General features: G+C 56.4%; 1 protein-coding gene and 5 non-coding genes across 9 annotated transcripts; all 6 read left to right on the top strand.

Moving 5' to 3' along the window:
* The first annotated feature begins 785 nt into the window (after positions 1–785).
* LOC146402423 (uncharacterized) lies at positions 786–6,297 on the top strand. Of its 4 annotated transcripts, none has more exons than XM_084961616.1 (5): positions 786–2,262; positions 2,863–3,140; positions 3,906–4,052; positions 5,683–5,814; positions 6,074–6,297. In XM_084961616.1, the coding sequence occupies exons 1-5, from the start codon at positions 1,286–1,288 to the stop codon at positions 6,139–6,141; spliced, it is 1,602 nt and encodes a 533-aa protein (XP_084817742.1). In that variant the 5' UTR covers positions 786–1,285; the 3' UTR covers positions 6,142–6,297. The 4 variants fall into 4 exon arrangements, 2 of the variants coding, with proteins under 2 accessions (XP_084817742.1, XP_084817743.1); XR_014806522.1 differs by having other exon boundaries at positions 1,072–2,262; positions 5,561–5,814; XR_014806523.1 differs by having other exon boundaries at positions 1,085–2,262; positions 5,724–5,814.
* Positions 6,298–9,600: 3,303 nt separating this feature from the next.
* On the top strand, positions 9,601–21,591 carry LOC100620498 (uncharacterized). Its single transcript, XR_014806557.1, has 8 exons — positions 9,601–9,651; positions 10,485–10,746; positions 16,757–16,918; positions 17,115–17,157; positions 18,066–18,144; positions 18,296–18,469; positions 19,223–19,263; positions 20,356–21,591. It is a non-coding gene; the product is annotated as an uncharacterized LOC100620498 (transcript).
* LOC146402422 (small nucleolar RNA SNORD88) lies at positions 16,954–17,044 on the top strand. The gene has a single exon (XR_014808755.1). It is a non-coding gene; the product is annotated as a small nucleolar RNA SNORD88 (small nucleolar RNA).
* On the top strand, positions 17,886–17,976 carry LOC146402421 (small nucleolar RNA SNORD88). The gene has a single exon (XR_014808756.1). It is a non-coding gene; the product is annotated as a small nucleolar RNA SNORD88 (small nucleolar RNA).
* On the top strand, positions 19,040–19,131 carry LOC146402420 (small nucleolar RNA SNORD88). Its single transcript, XR_014808757.1, has one exon. It is a non-coding gene; the product is annotated as a small nucleolar RNA SNORD88 (small nucleolar RNA).
* On the top strand, positions 20,195–20,285 carry LOC146402419 (small nucleolar RNA SNORD88). Its single transcript, XR_014808754.1, has one exon. It is a non-coding gene; the product is annotated as a small nucleolar RNA SNORD88 (small nucleolar RNA).
* Positions 21,592–21,605: the final 14 nt, after the last annotated feature.

The following is a 21,605-nucleotide window of genomic DNA, read 5'->3' as shown; positions in this document are numbered from 1 at the left end:
GCTGCCCATCAGACACTCCTGTGGTGCAATGAGCGAGTCTCTCTCATGTGCACACCTTAAACCTAGGATTCATCATTTCTCTATTTATTTCCCTACCAGACTTCCATGAGGGTAGGGAAACAATCTCTCCTGTTGCCCACTGCACTTCCACTGCCTGGTATAGAGTCTTGCTCTTTGTTGAATAAAAGGAGTGATGGATAGGAGTTCCCACCATGGCTCAGTTGTTAACAAATCCGACTAGGAACCATGAGGTTGTGGGTTCGGTCCCTGGCCTTGCTCAGTGGGTTGGGGATCCGGCGTGGCCATGAGCTGTGGCGTAGGTCACAGACGTGGCTTGGATCCTGCATTGCTGTGGCTCTGGCATAGGTGGTGGCTACAGCTCCGACTGGACCCCTAGCCTGGGAACCTCCATGTGCCACGAGTACGGCCCTGAAAAGACAAAAAAAAAAAAAAAAAAAAAAGTGATGGATGAATGATGTGATAGTGGGGCCTATTATTAATAATAATCCCCTTCTTCCCTGTGGATTTCAGAGGCCCTTGGATCTATGGGTCTGGAACTCAGGAAGGGGCTTGAGAGATGTAGAAAGAAACTTTTAGGACTGAAATCAATATCCATGGAGTCCCTTCTGTGGCCCAGTGGGGTCAGCGGCATCTCTGGAGCGCCAGGACGCAGGTTCATTCTCTAGCCCGGCACAGTGGGTTAAAGGATCTGCCACTGCTGCAGTGCGTGCCCTGACCCCACTCCGGCCCCTGGGGACTTCAGCCCGACCCTGCCCTGACTGCCTGCCCACACTCAGACCCTACCCTGACCCCTCTCCCCCAGCCCTGTCTCTACCCTGATGGTTCTCTACCCTCTACTTGACCCCTGGTGTGTCCTGGCACCTCTCTGATCCAGCTGCAACTCCTTCCTGACCCTGCCAAGACCCCACACTGAACCCCTCCTGACCCAGCCCAAGCCCCCTCATCTCTCACACGGGGCTAGGCTGAAATTTGAGTCCATGGCCAACATCCCAACCTCCTGGAACCCCTCCAACTGTCATGGAACCTCCCCCTTGCCCAAAGCTCCACGTCACACTGAAGCCCTGAGGCCAGCTTGGGGACAACAGGAAAGACCAAGAAGCACAGAAGAGGGGACGGAGAGATTCAAATCCCAAGGGACAGAGCCTGAGCCTGGGGAGAGACCAATGGACTTCCAGATGGCCATGGAGATGCCCGGAAGGAAGGGCTGAGGCGGCTGGCAGGTTGTTGAGTGCATCTGAGCACCAGTCTTGCCCCGCATCACTCCATGGCGCAGAGGCCCCGATCTGGCCATCAGAGCACTCAGCCAGATTCCCTTCCTGCAACTCCCAGCAACACCCAATGGGAGACCCAAGGCCCTTGGTCAACTACCTTTAGTCCCTGGACCAGTACCCAAGAGTCTCAGCCCACCGTCCAGACTCGACAGACCAGTACCCAAGAGTCTCAGCCCACCGCCCAGACTCGACAGACCGGTACCCAAGAGTCTCAGCCCACCGCCCAGACTCGACAGACCGGTACCCAAGAGTCTCAGCCCACCGCCCAGACTCGACAGACCGGTACCCAAGAGTCTCAGCCCACCGTCCAGAGTCGACAGACCGGTACCCAAGGCTCTCAGCCTATTATCCAAAGTCAACAGACCGGTACCCGAGACTCTCAGCCCACCGCCCAGAGTCGCCGGGTCAGTATCCAAGAACCCCTGCCCATCCTCCACAGTCGCCGGGTCAGTATACGCGAGCCCCTGCCCATCCTCCACAGCCACCGGGCGAGTAACCAAGACTCTCTCCTAATCAATATTCAGCGACTCAGTGCGGAGGACACAGCATCCATCAGCAGCAGTCACCATGCCACTGTCCAAGACACACGGTCCATTAGCTACAGTCGCCACTTGAACCCCCGAGATGTCCCACCAACCTTCCAAACGCACCACTTGGGTATCCAAAGTCTTTCGTCAACCTCCTGCAGCCCCCTGGCCTACACTAGTCAAGTTAGCATCCAGCCAACAACCCAGAGCACCCACTCCAATCTGCCAGGCTCCATGTCACCAGTCCGGGCCAAAGTGGATGTCCCTCCTTCAATTACTTACAGCCCCGAGGCCAGTATCAAAAGCCTCGATGAATCAATTATCTGGACCTCACAGGAGAGTTTCAAAGACTCTTTGGATGGCTTCCAAATTGATCAACATGCCCTAGAAAGCAACATCCACAGCCTACCCTCAGGCAGCTCCATTGAGGGTGAGGCTGGCAGGTGAGAGGCAGGGGTCCAGGGAGTAGGCCAGGGGTGGGGCCAGAATGCTGGGGATGCATAGGAGTCAAAAGTCAGGGACCAGGGAGTTCCTGTTGTGGCTCAGTGAAAACAAATCTGACTAGCATCCATGAGGACTCAGGTTCGATCCCTGGCCTTGCTCAGTGGGTTAAGGATCTGGTGTTGCCAGGAGCTTGGTATAGGCTGGCAGCTACAGCTCTGATGGGAACCTCCATATGTGTGGGAACCTCCATATGCCACAGGGGCAGCCCTAAAAAGATTAAAAAAAAAAAGTCAGGGACCAGATGGATGGTTGGCTTCTCAGAGACAGAAGGTCAGACTTCCATGGGTGGCAGGGCTTGAAAGCAGGACACGAGGGCTTGCTGTGGGTGGCCATGGCACAGAGACTGAAGCTATGAGTCAACCTGGAGAATGAATCTGGGGGTGGCAGGGTCTGGAAGCAAGATCTGGAGGCAAAGGAGCCTAGAGGCTGGACCTGGGGGACAGAGGGAAGGGTGGGTCAGCCTTTGACTGTAGGACCCGGGCTGGCTGAGCTGGCTGGCTGGACTCAGCGTTGACACTGGGGTGGGTAATCTCCCACAGGTTTCAGGACAGGTGTATAGTCAGCCATTCCCAGCTGCCCATGGGCTGGCGGCTGCTGCACGAGGCCAAGAAGTTTAGTCGCCAGCTGAGCTTGGTGCTCTGCCTGGCCGGCATGGTGATCATCGGTCTCATCTCTCTGGGCCAGCCCTGGATCCACTTTCAGGTGCCACTGGCACCCCCGGGGGACCCTGCTGGCTCCAAGACCATCCCCATCAACACCATCTTCTTCGTGCGATGCCCGGATATCTCCTGCATGCATGAGTACGACCAGAACGCTTGTAAGCACCTGCCCCATACTCGCCATTCCTGGGACGCCTCTGTCCTCTTTGTTCCAGGGACCCATGTCTGCCTTCCCCGGGTTGGTCCTCACTGCCCTGGGCTGGATCTCCCTTCTCCATGATGGTTGTGTAGCCCCTGGATGGCCCTCAGAACCATCCTTATTGCCTTATGCTCATTCTCACTTGTCCATCCTACAGGGCTCACAACCTCAGCATCTTATTCACTGTCCTGAATAAGATTCACCCCAAGGAATCTGTCACCCCAATGAGTCACAAGGTGGGGATGTCACCCAACCTGTCCTCGGCTTTCCCATGATGGCTCAGTGGTTAATGAACCCAACTAGCATCCATGAGGTTACGGGTTCAATCCCTGGCCTTGCTTAGTGGGTTAAGGATCCAACGTTGCCATGAGCTGTGGTGTAGGTCACAGACGCAGCTCGGATCCGGGATCCGGTGTTGCTGTGGCTGGAGCATAGGCTGTCAGCTACAGCTCCGATTCAAACCTGGGAGCCTCCCTATGCCACAGGAACAGCCCTAAAAAAAAGACCAAAAAAAGAACCTGCCCTCACTGGTCTAAAGGTGTATCTTCCATGCCAAAGGCATCTGCCTCTATCGTTCCTTCTCTAAAGCCCAGTCTCAATTGGGGGATGAAGAATTTTCAAGGGAGGGGGATTAAGGATACTCTAAGACTCCCTGGGGACCCTCTCCCCCCAGTTCAGGGCCTGGGGACCTGCCTTGGGGTTTCTGATTCTCTTCCTTCCCCAGACTTATTGGACTTTGCCTGGGCCTTCCTCCTCTTCGCCAGCGTTGCCAGCCTCTTCCTCTGCATCATACTCATAAACATCATCTTCTTCACCAGCACCAACATGCCCATGCTGGACTTCTCCAGCATCATCACCAGCATCCTGACAGGCACGGCACTGAGATCCCACCCTGGAGCATCCCGTCGAGCCGTACCTTGTCCAGGACCTATCTTGCTACCCAACCTGCTCCAATCCCATCCCCAGCCTCATCTACATCCCCAGTCCCAAGCCTATCTCCCTCCAAATCCCCAGCGCACCCCAATCAAAAAAATCAATGTCCGACCCCACCCGACCTCCAGCCCCAGTACCAGCCTCCACTTGGCCTCCCATCTCCGTCACCGACAGATCATTCCCTGCTGTGACGTCCATCCCATCCCCAGCCCCCTTCTGGTTTTATCTTCTTGCCAATCTCCAAACCATCCCCCTTACCGTTGCCAAGCCCTTTACAAATCTCAACACCCACGTGAACTCCATGCCTCGCCCTCTTCAAGATTCACCCCAAGTCCAACCCACCGCCATCACCGGTGACTCTCAACCTTGGACTCAAGCCCCATCCACCTCTGACCCCACCTTCTTCTTGATCCCCCACCTCAACGGCAACCACATCCACATTACCTGGGAATTTCACTCTCAAACTCATCCCAACCCATCTCCAACCCCATCTCCTTACCACCCTCCAATCCACCCTCATCTCCAACTGAAACTCGTCCCCACCCCCAAAACCAGCCTCAATCTCAATGTCCACCCTTCAAACTTCTCCAGCCCAACACACAACCCCAGGTCCAGTTCCAACCCGCATCCCAAATCCCATCTCACCACCACTAGCTCTGTGATTTTGTTCAAGCTACGTAAGGTTTCCGAGCCACAGTGTTCTCATCTGTAGGATGGGGATATAATTTCCTACCACACGAAGATGTGGTAAAGATTGAATTAGAAAATGTCAGTACTGGAGTTCCCCTCATGGGTCGGCAGTTAGCAAACCTGATGAGGATCCATGAAGATGCAGGTTCAATCCCTGGCCTCGCTCAGTGGGTTAAGGATCCAGCATTGCCATGAGCTGTGGTGTAGGCTGGCAGCTGCATGTCAGATTCAGCCCTAGCCTGGGAACCTCCATATGCCACGAGTGCAGCCCTAAAAAGCAAAAAAATGTCAGTATTTGGAGTTCCCTGGTGGGTTGGTGGTTAAGGATCTGCTCAGATTCAACCCCTAGCCTAGGAACCTCCATATGCTGCAGATGTGGCCCTAAAAACCAAAAAAAAAAAAAAAAAGTCAGTACTTGATGGTAGCTATTTAACTTTTGTGTGTGTGTGTCTTTTTGTCTTTTAGGGCTGAACCTGCGACATATGAAGGTTCCCAAGCTAGGGGTCGAATCGGAGCTGTAGCCACCGGGTTACACCACAGCCACAGCAACGCAGGATCCGAGCAGCATCTGCGACCTACACCACAGCTCATGGCAACACCGGATCCTTAACCCACTGAGAATAGCCAGGGATCACACCCACATCCTCATGGATACTAGTCGGATTTGTTTCCACCGAGCCACAATGGGAACTCCTAAAATAGGACATTTTTCTATTCGAAAATCATCTCCGCCCATTCCCCCTTTTAATGAAATAGAAAACACCTCCTATATTATTTTTCAACGACATCAAGAAAAAATGATCACGTACTCTGCTACCTGAGAAGAGACTTGGCCTGTACACCGGGTGCCCAGCCTCCTGACATCTGTCCCCGTGCAGGGACCAGCATGACGTTGGGTGTCCTGTTCTACCTGATGCAGGCCCATGAGTACCTGCAAGAAGGCATGACCTACAAGCTGGGGCTCAGCTTCTACCTGGCCTGGATTGGTGTCTTCCTCTTCTTCATGACTGGTCTGGGCGGGGATGGGGTGGGGTGTGGGGGGTGGACATGGGTTCAGGGAGGCCCATAGTGACCAGGACGGGGGCGGAGGGGGTCCAGGGAGGGGGGATGGCACAGGACGGGATGGAGTGGAGGGGCGGGGCTTGGTTGGGATTCGGGGATGGGGGTGGGGACCTGGGAGGGGCGTGGCTGGGCTTGAGGAAAGGCCTGGGTCAGGCGTGGGCTGGCCACCGCGGCGCCTCACCCCCTGTGCTCTCTTCCTTCCCCCAGGTTTCTTTTCCTACCTGAACTACATACATTTCTGGTCCCTCCTGGCGATCCAGGCCATCTGGACTTAGGACATGGACAAGACCCACTGCGGGCCTGTTCCCACAGCTCCCTGCAAGCACCTGCCAACCCTGCTCTCTAGCCCTCGCCTCCCCAAAGCCTCTCATCCTTTTTCAGTCCCCCTGAGTCACCCCCTCCAACTCAGATTAATAACCTGTATTTTCAAATAATCTGTATTTTTCATGCAGAATGTTCTTTTAGCTCAGGGCCTTGTAAATGGTCCAGGGAAATGCCACCCCTCCCTGGGGCCATCCTTTGAGCCCTCTGGGGCAGAGGGTGAGGGAGGGGTGGGGGGTGGGGAGAAGGGGTGCATGAGCATATAGGCTGGTTCCCGAGTCCTGGCATACAAATGGTGCTCAATCAATGGGTGTTGAATAGCCGGTTCTCTCCAAGCTCTTGGGGCTCCATCCCTCATTTTTGCGACCCTCCCCCCAAAAATTTGTCCCTCCTGAGGGCCACCCACTTCATCTTCTGCCCTTAGCGGAAGCTCCTGCCACCACCTCCTTTCCTCCCCCCCACCCCGCCCGCCCAGCTCAAGGCTCTTCTCTTCTGTTCTTTTTTTCTTTTTTTGTCTTTTGTCTTTTTAGGGTGGCACCCGTGGCATATGGAGGCTCCAAGGCTAGGGGTGGAATCGGAGCTACAGCTACCAGCCTACAGCACAGCCACAGCAACGCGGGATCCGAGCCGCATCTGCGACCTACATACACCACAGCTCTCGGCCACGCCAGATCCTTAACCCACTGAGCGAGGCCAGGGACTGAACCCACAACCTCAGAGTATTTTGCGTATAACCTTTGCACTTCCTCCTGAATATTTTCAATCATTTCTAGATCACTTATAATATGATACAGTGCAAATCTGCACTGGATCCGATTCAACCGCTCTGTAATGAGTTGCCGGGACCTGAGGCAAATCCAAGTCTTGGTTTTTGGAAATTTCTGGAACTATCCCCCCCCCCCTTTTTTAAGGTCATACCCATGGCACATGGAGGTTCCTGAGCCAGGGATTGAATCTGAGCCATAGCTTCGACCTGAGCAGCAGCTGCGGCAATACCGGATCCTTTAAACCACTGCACCGAGCAGCAGATCGAACCCACACCTCCACATCAACCCAAGCCACTGCAGTCAGGTTCTTAACCCATGGACCACAGTGGGAACTCTATACCTAAATATTTTCCATCTGTGGTTGGTTGAAATTGCGGATGTGGAACCCGCAGATTTAGAAAGCCAAACAAGGCATTCTCACTGTGGTAAAGCAGATGCAGGATCTGGCATCGTCTCCGTGGTGGTGTGGGTTCCATCCTCAGCCTAGCACGGGAGTTAAGGATCCTGTGTTGCTGCAGCGGTGGCATAGGTCACCGCTCTGGCTTGGATTCAATCCCTGGCCTAAGAAATTCTATATGCAGCAGGTGCAGCTGAAAAAAATAAATAAAGCCAAACTGTTCTTTAATCTAGTTAGAGTTAAGTTCATAATATGTGCTGTTTAAGTGTTGTGAAATAATCCTCATCTCCCACAAAATGCTCTCAAATGCGTTTTTTTTTTCTTTCGTCTTTTTAGGGCCACACCCACGGCATATCAAGGTTCCCAGGCTAGGGGTCCAATCAGAGCTGTAGATGCAGGCCTATACCACAGCCACAGCCGTGCCAGATCCACGCTGCATCTGCGACCTACATGGCTCAACACAGCTCGCAGCAACGTGGGATCCTAAACCCACTGAGCAAGGCCAGGGATCGAATCTGCATCCTCCTGGATGCCAGTCAGGTTCATTTTCGATGAGCTGCAACAGGAACTCCAAATTGATTCTTTTTTGTTGTTTTTGTTTTTGTGTTTTGGTGCACACCTGGGGCATGTGGAGGTTCCTAGGTTAGAAACGTGCTCAGTTTTAACAAAACGTGAACTGCAACTATGCGCCAGACACTGGGGCTACAGGAGTGATCAGACTGGACGAAAATCCTAGTCTTAAAAGAATTGACAATTCAGCAGGGAGGCCAACAAACACCCCCATGAACAGATGTGTTAGGAGATAAGAGCTGTGAAGACAACTAATGGCAGCTATAGCTCCGATTTGACCCCTAGCCTGGGACCCTCCATATGCCCCGGATGCGGCACTAAAAAGACAGAAGAAAAGCAACAGAGAGGAAGAGAGTCATGAGGATTGATTGTGGAAAAGGGTTCCAGGCAGCTAAAACAGCAAGTGCAAAGGTCCTGGGGTGTCCTTTGGCGGGTTCCAGGAAAGACCAGGGAGGCCAAGGTGCTCATGCAGCCTGAGGAAGGGATAGAGAGTCAGGCCATGAGAGCAGAGAGGGACCAGGTCACACTGGGCTTTGCGGGCCCCAGGGAGGACGTTGCTTTCCTCTGAGTGAGGCAGGAGCTAGGGAAGAAAATGTCTCACTTTCTGAAGAGCAGTCATCAGAGCTCTTCTACTTCAGGTCACAGGCTTCATGGAGGACTCTCCTCCCTAGAAGAACACAACTCAAATGACCAGGGAACCCGCTAAACCAAATGTGTTCTATGCACACAAGGGAAAAGTTTACCCCTGTTGAAGGAAGGAGGTGACTCGATGCACTGATGAGGAGAGACTACTTATGGGACAAACTGGGGGGCGGAGGCGGGAACATTTTCACCCATACCGTGTGTGTGCCCGTAAAGGAAAAACTCCACACAAACTTGACAGTGGCAACTCTGGGCAGTGGATTAGAAGTAGTGAAATTTCATTTAATACCTTTGGGGGAAAAAAAAAAAAACGTTTAGGAGTTCCTTCGTGGTTCAGTGAGTTAAGGCTCTGGAGCTGTCACTGCTGTGGCTCTGGTTACAGCTGTGGCTCTGGAGCCTTAGCCCTAGAACTTTCTCACGCGGCAGGCGCGGCCAGAAAAACCCCCAAACTTTTGCGATCATGTCAGTTGAAAGGCATGCTTCGGATCTCCAATCATACGGAGACTCCAGGCCCCCAGGTCTTAAACAGCCTAAACTAGGGGGGAGCCCCAAATCCGGACCTCCAGCGCCCTGCTCCTCAAACCCACAAGCCCAGCCTTGCCGCTCCTGAGACCAGCCAGGGGCCAAGCCTCAGAGCACAGCTCTGCTCTGTGACGGTCCCCAAACGCTCCCTTGTCAATCTCCGCACTGGCCCCGCCCCTGCCCCCACTCGCGCCACTGCCGCGCCAGGTGTTCCAATTGCTTCCTCTTCTGGCCCCGCCCGCACTCGGGGTCCTTCCCCTCCACAGGCCGCTCTGGTGCTGTTCACAGAATTGCCTGACGCGCATGACAAGAGAATGGACCCTGATATTTCCTTGCACTTTTTCCTCGCCTCCACGGACAACGTTTCATCGTCTGTTCAGGAAGATTCTAGAGAGAACAGGCACTATTCCCTCCCCCAAGCACCCAAGCCCGTTTCTGACACCGGCGTCTGTGCTGGACGCCTCGGGCGGAGCCCTGACCGGCGCCGGGGAGCGGGCTGGCGTGCGGCGCGCGTTATAAAGCAGGAGGTGTTGGGCCCCGCAGACGCGTGGGAGAGTGAGGTCTTGGTGAGTGTTGTCTGGCTGTTTTGGCTCGTTTGGGGGGGGGGGTGTCTTTGCGGTGAGGCGTGCCCTGGGACCTGGGTCGCACGTGTCGTGTGCGCCCGGGGATGCAGCGTGCTGGCGTGGACGCGGTCAGGGCCCCTGTGAGGGCCTGGCACGCGCGCTCCGAGGCAAACCTGTTCCCTGCGGGGCGGACATGTGGCTGTCGGAGAGGGTGGTGGCTCTTTGGGGGCGCCCAGGGGGTAGGCGAGGAATTCTGCCGCCGATGCGAATGGGGCCGCCAGAGCGAGCCTTCCTCTGTCAGCACCGCAGCCTGGCTGCGCCATTTTTGCTGCCCACGTTTTAGGGCTCCGCCATCTTATCCGTTTCCAGGGGGGTTGGGGAGTTGCTTGGGACGTTGAGTTTTTCCTTCTCATGTTTTCCACCTCTGTGTTAGGTACACCTACTGTCTTTGGGAAATCGCTCCTGTGTTTTTCGGTTCCACGTGGCTGGCATTTTTGTGCAACGTAGAACAGAGACTATGGGTGGAAGTGTAAGGGAGAGGTTTCCTAAGGTAGAGAAAGGCCAGGAATGAATGCTTGGCCATGATGACGAAGCAGAATCCAGCTAACTAAACCCTCTCCACGCATCTGGTTCTGTAAACAGAGTTTTGCAGCCACAACCGTGCCTGTTCTCACGCCGGTCTGTCCTGCCAAGCACGGACCGGAAGAGCTAGGCCACAAAAGCTTTGTGAAACCCTTCTTGGGGGCTGAGACTCCAGAGGGCGATCTCCTCTGAGCCTGCCGGGGTAATACACCTGAGTTCTCCAACTCTCCTAGTGCTCGCTTGGTTTCTCCTAGAGCTGCTGGAGCTGATACGCTGCCGCCATGGAGCTCCTGGCAGCTGCCGAAATATTTCTGGAGGCCCCAGTGAGATTCCAACCATTCTGGCCTCTTGAGCCACCAGAGCCAGGGCGAGGCCGCGCGGGGGTTGGGGGAGCCCAAGGAGCGAACGAGGTGACTGTGCCACCTGATGGTATCCCGGGTCCTCCTTCGTGAGTGGTGTTCCTTACTTCTGGCCAGCCCAACCCCGACGGGACTCGGCGGAAGGCGTCCAGACAAGGTAAGGCCCTGGGGGCAACCCCACTCAGGTCCTGCCCCAAGGGGCAGAAGAGGGGACTGATCACCCCCTACGGGCTCCTGATCGGAAGCTGTACCTGATTGGAGCAGTAATTAGGGACTCAGGCGGCAGGAGGCACTGTGATAACCTCTGGGTGCGTGTGAGCATGAATTCCACCTGATTCGCTTGTGTTTCGGGTTTGCGGTTGTGGCTCCATGTCCTAGCGGCTACAGAGTCAGGATGGGTCCTGATCTGCAGTTCCGTGGTGACTTCTCAGGGCTTAACGGCTGCATCGGACTCTGACGGTACCTTCCCTCCCTGGGAGTCCAATCCGAGTTCGGGGTTTATACAAACCGGCCAATTGCTAAGAGGCACCTACACTCTAGAGGGGGGTGGTCAGGCGGATGGCTGTGTGACCATCCTTGTTTGTCTGCGACACCGACACAGGGCGGCCACACGGGCCGGGGGACCTAACTCAGAAACCCACAAGCCAGAGATCCCTGTGCCTCTGACGATTGGGCCAGAAATTCTTCGAGGAGATATCTAGCTTGATTTTGTCCCCAGGCCTCCGGGCACTCCTGTCCCAGATGCTAAACTGGCCACGAGACTGCCCCTTTTGCCAGTTCACAGAAGCCCAGGATCTGAGTCAGGGAGACTTCCCCGAAGGCTGGGGACAGCCCCAGTTGGAAGTTCCTCTGTTGGTGACACCTGTGTTGCCACCAGCCGTCATCCCCGTCTCCTGCTGCATTAGCTTGGGGTATAGGGAGGATTGGGTTAAAGGACCCCTGAACTTTGCTCAAGAATGACAGTTGGCCCAGGAGTATTTCCCTGAAACCCTAGGTCCGGCTCAGTTGGAGACTTTTGCAATAAGGCAAGTGCTTCCACCACCATACAAAGGGCTAAGTGGGAAGTTGGCTGTTTTCAGGAGTGGCGGAAACCATGCTCCTGGGGTCATTACCCACAAGGTCAGAAACGGTCCCGCAAGTTTAGGCCTTGGATTATACCCATGGAGGACACCATGGGGTCAATTAAGTCCAACCCCACAATCCTGAACTGTTCATCTAAGTCCAAATCCACAATCCTGGACTGTATGATTAAGAATTTCAAAAAGGGCTTCTCAGGAGACTGTGGGACCAAAATGACTCCAGGAAAGCCCTGCACTTTGTGCAAACTCAAATGGCCAGCGTTCGATGTGGGCTGGCCCCCAGAGGGCACTCTTGGTTCATCAAAGGTCCGAGCACTGTACCAAGTAGTCCCTGGGACACCAGGACATCCTGGTCAATTCCCGTGCATTGACTCTTGGCCCCAGATTGCTGGGATCTTGCCCCATTGGGTCCCTTCGAGTACATCTGAGACTGTGGGGATGCTGAATCCCGCCCCTTTCCTGCCTCCCGAGGCAGGCCCGCCTGACCCCGCCTGCGGGGAGGCTGCAGATGAAGTCATCAAGTCGGCCAGACCTGACGGAGCTTCCCTTCTCGAACCCAGAACTTGAGCTATCCATGGATGGAAGCAGCTTCGTCCAAGGACAGTGTAGATCGGGACATGCTGGAACCACGACAGAGGGGTACTAACGGCGGAAGCCCTCCCGCAGGGCTGGTGGGCGCCAGTGCAGGCATTTGAGGCGTGCTGAAAAGAGCCAGTATCTACACCGACCCCAAGCATGCATGTGCCCTGCGACACGTTGCTGGGGCCGTCTGTAGGAAAAGGGGACTGCTCGCCGCCAGAGGGAAGGCAGTGAAGAACCAAGGCGTCCTCCCGGGTGGCAGGCATCCACTGCAAAAGCCATCAGGAGGAGAATGACCCCCCCAGTCGGGGACATCGACTGGCTGATCAGGCGGCTAAGGAGGCTGCTGGCCAGTCGATCCCTGAGGCAGAAACCATCCCCCAAGATCCTGTTGGTGTCAGAACTGCTCCCCCTTCTCTCCCAATTAAACTGACAAAGAGGATCCATGGGCCCTGTGGGGGGGGGCACGCGGTGGTGGCTGCAGGGACAGAGACCTTAGGAAGCCTGCTAAGCCGATATTACTTTATAGCCAAACTCCCCACCCTGTGCATGCAGAATTGTGTGTGCCCGGAATAATGCCAGTCAGAAACCTGGGCCCAGTCCCGGGGTACAAGCAATGGGGACGATGCCCTTTGAGGACCTGGAAGTTGACTGAAGTCAGGGCCTGCCAGGGCTATCCCTGGCTGCCGGGACCGTCCGCAGCTGCCGGGGCTCGTAAGCACACGTTCCGGGTGGGTAGAAGCCTTCCCCACCCACGCGAACAGATCGCACCTGGGCAGTGGCTCAGGCTCTGCCGAGGGAGAAGATCCGCTGCTGTGGGCTGTGCCTTACAATCAAATCTGACAGCCGGCCTGCTCTCTTGTCCGAAGTAACCCAGGTCTTTTTTTTTTTTTTTTTTCCCTTCATGTGTCTTTCTGCCTTTTCTAGGGCTGCTTCCTGCAACACATGGCGGTTCCCAGGCTAGGGGTCCAATCGGAGCTGTAGCTGCCAGCCTACAGCAATGCTCACAGCAATGCTGGATCCTTAACCCACTGAGCGAGGCCAGGGATCCAATCCGCAGCCTCATGGTTCCTAGTGGGATTCATTAACCACTGCACCATGACGGGAACTCCACCCAGATCTTGACTGAGATCCTGGGAGTCGGGTGGAAACTCCGTACAGCTTATAGGCCACAACGTTCAGGGAAAGGTGAGCGCGTGAACCGGACCCTTAAAACCACTCTAGCTAAGTGGTGCCAGGAGACTCAGCTACCACGGGTAGATGTCCTGCCCTTAGCCTTACTCTGAGCCCAAGGCGCTGCCCCAGATCCACGGGCTACACCCCGTTTGAAACTCTGTATGGAAGGCCCCCTCCTGTAATAGCGAAGTTGAAGGGGGATCCCAGGCAGAAAGCCGACGTGGAGCTATCCCGACACCTCCGGGCCGTGGGGAAAGTCCTCCATTGCATCACCCGGGAGACCCTGGAGAGGCTCCTGTTCCCTTAGGCAGCTGGATCCACCCCCACCAGCCTGGGGACATGCTGTGGGTGAAGGACTGGACAAAGGAGCTCCTCCAGCCAGTCTGGACAGGCGCCTACGTGGTTAATTTCTCTCCTCCAGCTGCGGTCAAAATTGCAGGTGTCCGTGGCTCCATCACACCAGAATAAAGAAGGCTGCTCCCACCGCTGACACAGATGCCTGGGACACTGCCTGGCACCGTGAGAACCCCCTCAAGGTCAAGATATGTAGGCGCCCACCATCGGAAAACAATGAGCCCTGCTCTGCCCACACCTGGAAGCTCGTTGAACTGTGCCCTGGAAGCCAGAGGATCTCCATGCAAACTTGAACTGACGGGGACTGTTGGTAATTGCCATTGCCATTGCCATAGCCCTCGTGTTTGGAGTGGGGCTCTGTGCCGTAACCCCCTCGGGATGGGGACAGGGAGCCCAGCTGCCTGTCTGTGCAGTGTGTCTCCTGACGGGCAGTGTGCTAGGATCCCTGCTCCTACCAGGTCAGCGAGCAAAATCAAGGGACTCACAGTCCTGTGAACACTCGCCCTGCTGCTCACTCCAGGGGCGACAGGCTGGAACAGGGCTGACTCATGCCAGGCTGCCTGGAAACCACTACCCGGCTGGCTACCGGGAATAGATTTCAAGTTCGAAGAGTTACATGAGGGGCCTCCGCCGCCCCCCTGATAAAGCTACTGGGCTGAAACTCAGCCCTCCGAGCCAAGGCCCCGGCCTGGGCCAGGTGCTGAATGCGGGGGACTGCTGGCTCTGGCTGCCCATCCAGAAGCCCCAGCCTACTGCTGTCCCGATGAGCGTCCTCAGTGCCGCCAGGGAAGGCAAAGCCAGTTGGATCCAAGAACCTAGGCCGATAGGTGTATGCATGCCTCTCAGGGCCCTGAGGTGCCTTCAGAGCCTTGGGAAAGTGGTTCAGGTGGGTAACCTGCCGGCGAAGGAGCAGTGTGACAGTGTCACCAATGTCAAGGACTTAGACCCCTCCTTGATCCCTTGGTGCAGACCCCAGACAGGCCTCTTATTTGTGTGCGGAAATCACACCTACCAGAGGCTCCCTGCTAACTGGACACGGCCTGCACACCACACTAGCCTTTGTCACTCCTCAAATACATACTGTCCCTGGTAATCAGTCTCTTATGGTGCCCGTGGAGGCACATGGCAGAACCAAGAGAGCAGCACAAGTTATCCGCTTATTAGTTGGTCTGGGAATTTCAGCAGGGGTGGGAGCGGGAGGATGGCGTCCATTGCCTGTGATCATCCGTTATCTACAGGATTCACAGATGACAAGGAACAAGTAGCCCCTGCCCTAGTGGCCTTACAGGACCAGGTGGGCTCTGGCAGAAGTAGCCCTCCAGCACAGGAGAGGATTGGACTTCCTGCTGAGACGGGGGCGCTTGGCCTGCTCCTCAGTGAAGGATGTTGTGTTTACACACACAGGTCGGGAGTACTCAGAATAGGGCCTAACACTTAAAAGAACACACAGCGAAGTGAAGAGACGAATTGGCTGACTCCTGGTTAAGTTGGGGTAACTACTGGAGCCGGGCATCATGGCTCGTGGCTTTCGCTGGGCCGCTCCTGCTCTTCGTGCCCTCTCATTTGGACCCTGTATCCGGAGCTGTAGGGTCAAGTTTGTCTCCTCACGCCTAGAGTCCAGAATCTAACAAGTTACACATGGTGGTGACATCTGGGCCGCCCTTATATCAGCCCCTGGGCCAAGAAGATCATAAAGGTTGATGCCTTTTAGGAATTTCAAAGAGCATGGTGGGAGGTGGATGTAGGGGAGAGGTCTCCTAAGATAAAGGCCAGACGACAAAGCAGAATCCAGCTAAGTAACTACCCCCTCCCCACAACTCCACTTCTGTAAACTTGCTTCTGCATCAGCTACCTTGCCTGTCCTTACTCTGGTCTGTCCTTCGAAGCATGGGCCCAGAAGAGCTAACCCATGAAAGCCTTGTCAAACTCATCTCTGGGGCTCAGACTCCGGAGTGGGAGCTCCTCAGAGCCCACCAGCATCATAAACCCGAGTTCTCCAACTCTCCGAGTGCCAGCTTGGTTTCTTGCCGGTACAAGACCCGCTAGAGCTGATAGGCTGTGGCCCCGGGGCTGCTGGGCACCTGCCGTGACAGAAGTAGAGGCAGGTCTCGGGATGCTAAGGAAGAGGTGGGAGTGAATTACTGATTTGTTTCTGAGAAGCAGTTTCAAGAGAAAGCACATGGGGGCCTTTGTTCGCCTTTGGGAATCATTCTGACACGGCCCCTCAAATGTCAGTTTTGTGATGCCTCTGAACATCGGAATTCTGTTAAACTTTAGTTTGGGGCTAATCGGACATTTGGGGATCCGTTTCTTGCCTCTGGAGCAGTGCCATGCCCCTGCCGAGGAGACACAGCCTAGGAGCAGGTGGCGGAGTCCCATCTCCCTGCTTCAACGTAGCAAGAGGCCCTCTGGCTGAGTCTCTCCCTTCCGTCGGCGATCTAGAAAGCCGGTGGCTTTATCCTAACTGCTGCCAGGTCACCAGTGGAAGGACGTTTGTCGCCCGTTGGTTGATGAGGCTGTCTGCCTGCTTTGTGTTCCTAGTCTAACTCATCTCCACATGTCTTTCCCCTTTGATTTGGTTAAAAAAAAAAAAAAAAATGGTTGCAGTTAAGGATCTCCGGTCATCGCTTAGGCTGCTTGCATTTTCGGCTTCTTTCGTCCTTATTTCCCCCAAGAGGTTCTTCTAAGAATTTTGCAGCTTAGCTTGCACTGCTCTGGGTGAGCAGTCAGTGCTGGAAATCTGCAAAACCAGGGAAGAGGAGTCTTCACTGGGTTCTCGCCATGTAACGGGGTGGTTGTTATTTTCTTTCTAGGGTCACACCTGCAGCATATGGAGGTTCCCAGGCTAGGGGTCAAATAGGAGCTACAGCTGCCAGCCTACACCCCAGCCACAGCATCGCAGATCCCTGACCCACTGAGCAAGGCCAGGGATCGAAGCCACAACCTCATGGCTCCTAGTCGGATTCCTCTCCCCTGCAGGAACTCCCATGGAATAGGTTTGAGGACAGCCCCATGTAGACCCGTGACGCCGGATGCGAGGACATCTTGGTGTCGCCATCGGGAAGGCTGTGGGCGGTTGTACCTCCTGCTGGAGTCTGTGTTCCAGTCTGAGAGCTGCTAGCTTGGCCTCTGTCCCTGAAGGTGAGTGTCCTGGGGACCTGGGTGCAGAGGGCCCGGGGCTCCCGTGATGACCAGCACTGGGCTCTGATCACCCCTGAGGACACAGTGCACCCCAGGACCTTTGACACCTGAGGATCTGAGGGGCCCTGATTTTGCTGTTCTCTGGACCACAGACAATGCCTTTCCCCACCCTCACCAGGCCCTTCCTGCCTCACAGGTGTGTCTTCCAGCCAAGGGGCCGCCCCCCATCCCCCACCTTGGTAAGCACCCCGATCTCAAACATCTCACCTTCATGTGGGGTGACCTTCCAGCCAGGATCTCTGGGGCCTCATGTATATGCCAGCAGGCATGTCAACCCTAGCTCTGCTCTACTTGGGCCTGGAAGTGTTGGTCGTGGGACTGAGAAGCCCCAAGCCTCTACCCAGGAGGGTGGGGAGTAGTGCTGTTTCTCGCCTTCGAAGGGGAGGGTTGCATCCAAGGTCCCGGGGGGCTGGGGGCGTCTCTGGGGAAGGGCGGGGGAGGGAAGGTGCCTGTTGGGCAGGGGATGTGAGAGGAAGCGTTGCCAGGCCGGGGCAGCACCCTGAGGACCGTGTCCAGGCCCTTCCTGAGGCGGAGCTAGCAGGCTGTGCTGTCCTGTCGGGGTGCGGCGAGGGCCCTCCCAGAACCAAGGGGAGGCAGCGCAGCGTGACCAGCAGCCTGACAGCATCAGGGTCCACGTGCAACTTGGTGACAAAGACCATCCTGCTGGGATGTACAGAATGTATGTTGTTATCTTACAAGGGGGACAAAGGGGCCGAAGTGCCACGGGAGATAACGGAGGGCGTGTGGGACCGCGCCCCGCCGCTGTCAGGGCTCAGCCTTTGGATGAGACTCCGCTGAGCCGGGGCCGGCCCGAGTAAATGCTGCTTCCTGGCCTGACGCCTCGGGGTCCCGTCTCTCCGTACCTAAGTCCTGCAAGAGGGGTTGGGGGGCGGGGGTTGAGGGCCCCGGACCCCGGTGATGTCCAGCACTGGGCTCTGATCTCCCTTGAGGACGCAGTGCCCCCCGGGACCTTTGACACCTGGGGGTCTGAGGGGTCCCGGCTCCGGGGAGGGAAGGATGGGGGTCCCGTGGTTGCCGTGCACCCCACCGACCTCCCTCCTGCTCCCTCACCCCTTCCTGTCAGCAGGGGGTTCTTCCAGGAGTCCATCAGCCTGGCCGTCCTCTCTGTGAGCTCAGAAGAGACTGCCCCCGAGATCGATGCCATGGTGTGTGTCTAGATTCTGATGCTGTGAGTGTAATGAAGCCAGATCAGAGAGCCTGTTCTCAGCTAGGCGGTAGGTCTAAGCCTGGGATTAATTTAACCTTCCCAGTAACGCCATTCTTTTTTCCTTTTTTTTCCCCCCTGTCTTAGGGCAGCCCCCGCAGCATGTTCCCAGGCTGGGGTCTAATTGGAGCTGCAGCTGCCAGCCCACAGCAACGCTGGATCTGAGCCGCATCTGTGACCTCTACGTCAGCTTGCAGCAACACTGGATCCTTAACCCACTGAGCGAGGCCAGGGATCGAACCCCCGTCCTCATGGATGCTGGTCGGGTTCGTTACCCATGTTAACCACTGAGCCCTAACGGGAACTCCCTAACAGCCTCATTCTTTGAAATAGGTGCCATCGTGTCCCCGCTGTCCCAGCTAGGAGTTGGGGTTCCTCGGAGATGATAATCTGTCCCTGTTTCGAGGGGGGGGTCGGGGTAGAGGGCCTCCTTTCTGCAGCCTCCCTGCACGTTCAGGTCCTGCTGGGGGCTGGGGCTCTCTCCCCCCCCCTCCCTGCAGTTGAGAATGCTGGGGGGCGGGGTTTCAATCCCCATTTCTGTCACTTTGGCCCTTAGGGCCCCTTCGTGGTTGATCTGCAGGGACTGGGCTGAGGGGAGGCTCCGGGGTGTGCCCTGTGAGGTCCGTGGGTCCTGGCCTTAGAGCAGATGCTCAGCCCTTACTCCGGAGCTTGGCCAGAGATGCCAGGGCTGGGTCATTGAACAGCAGCCTCTGTGCACCCTTCGCCCCCGCCCCCAGCACCATGCAGCACCCTGAATTCCACGGCAGCCCACGGAGATGGGGGGATGGAGAAGGAGGTGGCTGTGCTCAGGCGGCCCCTTCAGGAACCATGCTTGGGGACCCCCATGATGTCCAGCACTGGGCTCTGAACTTCTGTGAAGACGTGGTGCTCCCCCGGGACCTTTGACACCCAGGGGTCTGAGGGGCCACCCCCAGCTCTGGGAAGGAGTGGGTGGGGGTCATGGTTGCCCCACACCCCCTCCCCAACCTCTTACCTACCTCTCCCCTTCCTGTCTGCAGGCCGTTCCTCCAGAAGTTTGGCAGCCCCACCAGCCCCCTCGGTAAGAACAAGTTTTTTTCTTTATTTTTTTTTTTTCTTTTTGCTTTTTCTAGGGCCACTCCTGCGACATATGGAGGTTCCCAGGCTAGGGGTCTAATTGGAGCTGTAGCTGCCAGCCTACACCAGAGCCACAGCAACGCAGGATTTGAGCTGAGTCTGCAACCCACACCACAGTTCACAGCAATGCCAGATCCTTAACCCACTGAGTGATGCCAGGGATGGAATCTGCAACCTCATGGTTCCTAGTCGGATTCGTTAACCACCGAGCCATGACAGGAACTCTGAACAGGTTCTTGTTAATACCATAGTTATACTTATGTTTGTAGGAGTTTCCATTTGTCGCTCGGGGGTTAAGAACCCAAGTACTACCCATGAGGACGTGGGTTTGATCCCTGGCCTCAGTGGGTTAAGGATCCGGCTTTTGCCGCAAGCTGCAGCATAGGTTGCAGATGTGGCTCAGATCCCACATTGCCATGGCTGTGGTATAGGCTGGCGGCTGTGGTGCCAATTCGACCCTAGCCTGGGGATCTTCCATATGCAGCAGGTGCCACCCTAAAAAGACCAAAAAAGGAAATGATAGCTGCAAAATGTAGAGATGGGAGTTCTGGCTAAGGCGCCGCAGGTTAAGGATCCAGTGTTGGCATAGCTGCGGCTTGGATCCCTAACCCAGGAACTTCCATGTGCTGCAGATGCAGCAAAAAAAAAAAAAAAAGTGGAGGTGAAACTAGTATACTGGCAAGTGATGAGCAGCTGGCCTTGAACTAGTATACTGGCAAGTGATGAGCAGCTGGCCTTGAACCCAATTCTAAGCGTTGGGTTTATTTCATATCTGCAGTAACCCCACGGGGGAGGGGGGTACAGGGTGTGTAAGGGGAGGTTGGTGCAGGAGGGTCTTTGGGGGGTTATCAGGGCTCCTGAAGGGGCTGTGCTCAGGGCCCCCATGATGTCCAGCACTGGGCTCTGATCTTTCATGAGGACACGGTGCCCCCCAGGACCTTTGACACCTGGGGGTCTGAGGGGCCCCACTATGGGGAGGGGCTGGGGCTGAGTGGCGATTTCCCCACCCTTACACCCCTCTGTGCCCTTCCTGCAGCTCCCGGGGGGGGCCTTGCCCCTCCAGCCTCCGCGCTGCTCTCCGCACAGAGCTGCCGTGGCCGTGGCTGAGCGAGCCCTGGGTGGGGCGAGCAACCTCTTCGACACACACAGCGCTCCTGGCCATGGCGCAGCGCTTCCGGCAGAACCGCAGTGAACTCATGACCACCTGGACCTGTGGGTCTATGACGGGGGGAGGGGGGGCCCAGCCCTGTCCCTGGATTCCGGGGAGCAGATGCTGCGGGCGACCTGACCGGCGACACTGTCTTCAGCTACTGCTGCAAGGCTCTGCAAGACGCTGCTGGCCTGGCGCCAGCGCTGGAAGTCCTTCCTGCACTTGGAGACCACTGAGCCGCCCTCTGGCCCTGGATCGCCATGGAGGAGGGCTTCCAACTGGTGTGTGAGCTGGGCACGCTGGACTGGATCTACCACGAGCCAAGCCCAAGTGCCTGGCTCCCAAAGACATGCCTGTGGCGGTGCCTACTGACGGCCGCGCCCTCGGAGCTGTCCCTCTCCCTGGTCAGCCTGCTGGTCAAGGGCATGACGGTGCTGAAGATCCAGACCATGGCCGCCAAGCTCCTGCTGGGGCCCAACCCGATGAACACAAATCGTGGGCTGGCTGCTGAGCCGCGGTGTGTCCAGGGAGCGGGTGGACCGGTGAACCACCAGGGTCCTCCTGGAGCTGCCCATCAAAGGGGCCAAGCACAGCCGGGGCTGAGGCCCCCCACGTGCTGGTGGAGGAGCAGCCCCTGCCTCCCCGGTCCTCTGACCAGGCCTGCAGGGAGGAGCTGCAGTGCACCAGGACTACGCACCCCACAATCCAGGCCACTTTCTGCTTGGTGCTGGGAGTGGAGCAGGGGCCCATGTCGGAGAGACACAAAGTCTTGGCCAAAGCGCCTCCTGATCGTCCCCAGGATAGACAGAGGGACAGCACCCCCAGCTCCAGCCATCTCCTGCCAGGCCAGACCCTGACCACGCATCCTGAAAACCTCGGAGAGGGTCCTTGCCCCCGCCGCCGTGGGCATCACTGGCCTGAGCTGGTGGAGAGCAGCCAGTTGGCTGGCGTTGCTGGTTGAGGGGAGAGAGTCCGTTAAATATTTCAGTCTGTTACACCTTAGCCTGATAAGCGGGGTGGGTGGGCACCCACCGTTGTGCCACACGGGCCCCCAACGCACTACAGGCCAAGCTTGAGACCCCGCATCCCACCCCGCAAAAGCACCTTCAAGTTTGTGCCCTTGCCCTTGAGGTTTT

This window comes from Sus scrofa, chromosome 6 (assembly GCF_054392235.1).
Source record: "Sus scrofa isolate SSC_HxYL_T2T_F1_AM1 chromosome 6, Sscrofa_HxYL_maternal_Yorkshire_Landrace_v2.0, whole genome shotgun sequence".
Classification (NCBI taxonomy): domain Eukaryota; kingdom Metazoa; phylum Chordata; class Mammalia; order Artiodactyla; family Suidae; genus Sus; species Sus scrofa.
The sequence above is the reverse complement of the archived record's forward strand: the minus strand, read 5'-3'. Positions and strand labels throughout refer to the sequence as shown.